This window comes from Arachis hypogaea, chromosome 16, assembly GCF_003086295.3.
Source record: "Arachis hypogaea cultivar Tifrunner chromosome 16, arahy.Tifrunner.gnm2.J5K5, whole genome shotgun sequence".
NCBI lineage: Eukaryota > Viridiplantae > Streptophyta > Magnoliopsida > Fabales > Fabaceae > Arachis > Arachis hypogaea.
The window spans coordinates 26,224,091-26,230,450 of NC_092051.1; the positions used below are offsets into that span (position 1 = coordinate 26,224,091).

Genomic DNA, 6,360 nt, shown 5'->3' on the forward strand with positions numbered 1-6,360 from the left:
CAAACGCTCCTTTCTGTTTGTCTAACTAAGTAAATCACATAACCATTGTTGCTTGATCCATCAATTCTCGTGGGATCGACCCTCACTCACCAGAGGTATTACTTGGTATGACCCGGTGCACTTGCCAGTTAGTTTGTGGTTATAAATTCCGCACCTGTGGTAATAGACTGAGAAATTTCAAACCTATGCACAATATGCTCCTCAATAAAATTAATTATTTCATTGTGAGTCACCTCCCTTAAAGGGATAGACTCTACCCATTTAGAAAAATAATCAACACCAACCAAAATGAACTTATGACCTTTAGAAGAATGTGGGTGAATCTGTCCGATCAGATCTAAAGCACAACCTCTAAACGGCCATGGCTTAATTATAACATGCAATTCTGACGCTGGAATATGTTAAAGGCTTCCATGTTTTTGGCATTCTTCATAGGACCTAGCATAATTTATACAATCTCTTTGATTAGTTGGCCAATACAATCTTATTCTATTTATCACCCATTTCATTTTTTTTCCTGACTGATGGGCACCACAGATTCCCTCGTGCACTTCAGCAAGAGCCAAATACGCTTCTTTTTCTCCCAAACATGTCAAGAGGTTTCCATCAACAGATTTCTTAAACAAGATATTATTTATTAGAACATAACTTTGAGCCCTATATTTAAGTTTTCTATCGACACTAAGACTTAGATTTTTTAAATATTCCACGATTGGTATTCTCCAATCTTCTGGGTCTAGTTTTTCTAATGACAACACTTCTCTTTCTCTCAAAGGCATAAATATGTCCTTTATCCTTACCAATTTTTCTAGTGTTGAGGACTTGATCTTATATCTTGAAGCAATATGAGCTAATTTATTCGCTTCTTGATTTAACTCCCTTGGAACGTGCCTTACAATGACATTGTCAAACTCGCTTAACAACTTTGTGGCCACATTGAAATACTTTCTTAAATTTTCACTAACACACCTATACTCAAGTGATACTTGACGGACTACAAGCTGTGAATCTCCAAAAATTTCCACATTTTTAACTCTTTTTTCTAATAATAATTCCAGTCCCATTATTAACACTTCATACTCTTCCTCATTGTTGGAACATGAATAATTCAATTCAAAGAGGAATTTACTTGGCTCGCCACTTGGAGAAATAATTAAAATTCCTATACCAACACCACCTTTATGGCATGAACCGTCAAAATATAATTTTCAAGGTACCAAACTAACGAAACCCAATAAACTCTCATCAATGTCAACACAAGGATGGTCAACCAGGAAATCAGCTAGAACCTGACCCTTAACGGCTCTTCCAGGAACAAAATGTAAAGAAAATTCCATTAAGGCTATCATCCATTTTCCTAGTCTACCATACAATATTGGAGAAGACAACATATATTTAAGAACATCAAACTTAGAAATTACATAAACATTCCTAAGAATCAAATAGTACTTAAGTTTTAAACAAGAAAAATATAAAGTTAAACAAAGTTTCTCAATTGGAGAATAACGACTCTCCACATCATTTAGCACATGACTTAGGTAATAAATCACTCTTTCGTTGCCATTCTCATCATCTTCTTGAGCTAGCATTCCACCAATTGTTACTTCAGAAGCTGACACATAAAGTTTTAGAGGTGTTCCATGCCTTGGAGGTGTCATAATAGGAGGATTAGTCAAATACTGATTGATGTTGTCAAAAGCTTCTTGGTGCTCTTTTTTCCATTGGAACTGTTCCTCTTTTTTCAACTTGATCAGAGGCGCAAAAACCTTGGTTTTTTCTGACAGATTGGAAATGAACCTTCTGAGGTAATTGACCTTCCCTAAAAATGCTTGCAGTTGCCTTTTGTTAGCTGGAGGAGGAGTCTCTAAGATAGCCTTTGCCTTATTTTTGTCAATTTCAATCCATTTTTTCTACACCAAAAAACTAAGAAAATTCTCTGCACTCACACCAAAAGCACATTTTAAGGGATTCATTTTCAATTTATGCTTTCTCATTCTTTCAAATGCCTTTTTTAAATTTTCTAGATGCTCTTTTTTAGCATTTGATTTGACAACTACATCGTCAACATAAATTTCCATAAAATTTCCAATAAAGTCATGAAAAATTTTATTCATCGCCCTTTGATAAGTTGCACCAGCATTTTTGAGTCCAAATGGTATCACAACCCATCAAAAGTTCCTAAAGCACCTGGACACCTAAATGCAGTTTTTGACACATCTTCCTCAGCTATGTATATTTGATTATAACCTGAATATACATCCATAAAACTTAACATTTCATGACCAGCAGTAGAATCTATCAACATATCAGCTATAGGCATTGGATATTCATCTTTTGGTGTTGCAGAATTTAAATCTCTAAAATCAATGTAAACCCTTAATTTTCCATTCTTTTTCATGACAGGAACAATATTAGAAATCCAGTTGACATACCTTGCTGTTCTTATAAACTTAGCCTTAAGAAGTCTTTCAATCTTTTCTTTAATCTTCTACACGACTTCAGGAGCAAATCTCCTTGGTGGCTGCTTGACAGGTTTGACATTGGCTTTCAATGGCAATTGATGTTCTACTAATTCACGATTCAAGCCTGGCATCTCTGCATAATCCCATGCAAAATAGTCACAATAATCCTTCAAAATCTCCACCATTTCTTTTTCAAAATCATCAGGCAGCATCTTGCTCACATATGTTGGTCTAGGATAATCACCGTTACCAATATCTACTTCCTCCAAAGGATCCTGCACCTTAACATTTTTTGCAGTGTCAGTTATTTTTTTCAAAACCTAAAGGACCATCATCATATATACAATCATAAGGTACACTGTCAATGCACCCTTCTCTGTCTGCCATATAGGCTGACAGCCGAGCCAGTTGGCTCGTCAAACTCATCATCTAAGTTTCTCCTGAGGCCATATCCGCCCTGGCCTTAGGGACCAAAATAAAACCATTCATATCTATTTTGCACATCTCAATACTTTTAGGATTAAATGCCTTGGTGTCAATCGTTAGTGGCTTGACTCCAGGATTATACATCCTGAACTCCACATGCATCTCATCATAGTAACATGTACTATTATCAGCAGGAACTTCTTTCACTCCTCCATCTTCGTTCCAGAAAATTAACTTTTGATGTAGAGTGGATGGAATAGCACCCATTCCATGAATCCAATCACGTCCCAAAAGCAAGTTAAAACCAGCCTTAGAAGGAACAACAACAAATAGAGTTGGCCTATTGACAGAACCAACCTCAATTGACAACAGAACCACACCTCTAACAGAAGAAGTACTTCCATTAAAATCTGTTACCCCAATGCTACTTTTAATGAGATCTTTTTCAGTCTTTCCAAACCTTCTGGTCATTCTTTCAGGCATGAGATTGATAGCAGCTCCCCCGTCAACTAAAATCTTATTGACTATCCTTCCATCAACACGAGCTTTAATATGCAGTGGACGCAAATGCTCCTTGTCATTTTCAGTAGGTTTCTCAAACAATCCTCTACCACACGTATTGTCATCAAGCAATAAGCATTCGCTTCCAGGAAAGACATCATAACAATAATCTTCTAATGACTCTACTTTCCGGACTTGACTATACTCCTCAGGCAGTATTGACACCACAACTATAGGTTGCTTAACACCAAATATTGCTTTTAAGCTGTCATCAAAACCAGTGTCAAAATTATTAATAATTAAATCTTCATCCTTTTCTCCCTTGTTTTCAACCATTACCTTCTTCCCAACAAGATTCTTCTTTATATTTTTATTGCATTTAGGGTGATTAGAAGAATTGCCTGTTTCTACAGACTTGGCCATGGTTAGCAAAGGAGAAAAATCTACACTGTGTCCCTTGTATGGATCTAAAAGAACATACTCAGGCATATTCTCTTTTTACTCAAAAGTTGTAAAAGGAGAATACTTTGGAATATTTTGACAATTTGGCCAAGGAGAATAATTAGGAACTTGCTGCATGTTAGGATTATAACAAGAATAAATTGGCTTTGAGGGAATAGGCACATTTTTTGGAATATATATACTACCTCCATCTTGTGCATGATTCATGTTCCATAACTAAGACTCGTAGTACCTGGGCTTAAAAGGTCTAGGCTTCACCTATTTGTTTTTTCCTCTTGCAAAAGCAGTAGGTTGATTTTGCACATTTCTCACATTCTGGACCCATTTATTATTTGAAATTTTGGTGGGAGGAACTCTTGTCTTTTGAGAAAATCCATCAGGTTTTTCATCAATCATGACTATAGTCTTCATCTTCTGGTTGACGGGTTGTATCCCAGTGTTGTTGACACACTTGTTCAAAGGAGCCTGACCGCCCAACTTTTGTTTTCCCTCGTCTATCTTCCACTTTAGCTCATTAGTTTCATTTTCTTTTTCAGCAATCTTCTTTCTCAACTCAGCCTTTTCTTTCTCTTCAACTTTGTACTTTTCAAACTCTTTTGTAGCTTCCTTGTCAAAAATAGCATTGCACTTTGGGCACATAGCGATGGTGCTGTCAGATTCTTTAATTCTCAACAAAAAATCTAAAAGATCCTCACCAGGACGAGGATAAGCTGGCTTCTTGTCTCGCTAAAAAATCCTCAGGTCTTTATTTTCATCTTGAGCACCAACCATTGTAGCGTCAATTTCTACCACGTTGACTGACAGATTGAATGGCTCAACATAATTTGAATCAGCAGCAAATGGTTTAGTGTCTATCTTCATAGTAGTTTTATCCTCAAACTTCAACCTTCCTTCTTCAATGGCTTTTTCTATCAAATCCCTAAAACGGACGCAATTATTAGTGGTGTGTGAAAATACCTGATGAAACTTACAAAATTTTTTATTCTTTATTTCATCAGTTGAAGGCATCTTTTTCTATTCTGGTAAAATAAGCTGCTTATCTTTTAATAAAACCTCAAATATTTGATCTGCCTTAGAAATATCAAAAGAATAAGTCTTATTTTCAACTTTAGAATAAGAAAAAACTTTTTCTTTTCCTTTAACAGGTTTCAAAGATTTGCATACATAAGGAGGACCCTCACGTAATTCGGCAATATAAATCTCTTTCTCATTTGAATCACTACTATCGGAAAAACAATCAACATATGCAACCTTTTTTGAACCCTTTTTAAATTTTTCTTTTTCTTTCTTAATTTGCTCTATCTGTCTTACTTTTTCAGCTAATTGGGAAAGATCTAAAGTATGTTTATTAACAAGTTTCTTCCTAACTCCAAATTCTAGCCCATTAGTAGCCATTTTGACAACTTCAGATTCTGGAATCGGAGTAAAACATTTATTTCTCATGTTTCTAAACCGTGCCAAATAAGTGTCAATGGATTCTCCCTCTGCACGTTTGACAGAGAATAAATCTGTAAGACTAACTTTTAATTCACCTCAAAAAAATTGATCATGAAAATTTCTTTCTAACTGTGCCCAAGAATGAATAGAATTTGGTCTCAAGTTGGAGAACCATGTAAATGCATTTTTTGTTAAATAAGAAGGAAAATATCTCATCTTGAGATATTCATTAGAACATGCTTCCCCAATTTCAACAGTATATCGAGCAATATGCTCTACTGTAGACTCATTTCTTCTCCAGAAAATTTTGTAAGGGATTTTGGAATTTTCCAACCTCTTGGAAGCTCTGCTTGTTGGACACATTCAGGAAAAGCGGACACGAAATATGGTCTATTTAAGCAACCAGCATTAAATCCCAAATGGTTTAACACCTGTTCGACATTTCTAACTAGATTATAATGCTCCCTAAGTTGTTTTGCCTAAGTCTTTCTAACATATCATCACCATTTTGACCATGTCTAGGCGTATGAACATCATAATTAGGAATTGCTCCACCGTTCTGATTGACATTATCAAATCTTAAACCCTGGTTGTCATTTTCTTCTAAATTTACCACAGTAGGAATCCTATTAACTTGCCTATTTAATTATTCAATTCTAGTGTTTGTATTTTCTAAAAGATGATTTAAAACTATCACCATTTGATGAGTTAACATGTTTACTAGATCATGGTGGCTTTCATCCATCTGTTGCCTAATATTTGCTAAAGATCCCACGGTTTGACTAGGTTGATTAATAGGCATTGCTCTTGACATGTCAAGAAATACAGGTCTGGAATTTTCTACCCTAGTGACAGTGGATGTAGTAGAATTAGATGCACTGTTATTTCCTGTATTAATAGCATGTGAAGAATTTTGTTGTGATATGTGTGAACCTAATACCCCAGAAACAGGTACATTTGACATGCCATATGGATTCTGATAAAGGGGATTTTGAAAAGTTGAGTAGAGAGGCACAGGCAATCCTTGTGTCACCATGGGGGGATATACCCCAGTGGCAAGCCATATGGCGGC

General features: G+C 35.8%; 1 protein-coding gene across 1 annotated transcript; it reads right to left on the minus strand.

Moving 5' to 3' along the window:
* Window positions 1-401: 401 nt before the first annotated feature.
* Window positions 402-1,064, minus strand: LOC140180067 (uncharacterized). The gene has a single exon (XM_072220460.1). The coding sequence runs from the start codon at window positions 1,062-1,064 to the stop codon at window positions 402-404; it is 663 nt and encodes a 220-aa protein (XP_072076561.1).
* Between the last annotated feature and the right edge of the window lie 5,296 nt (window positions 1,065-6,360).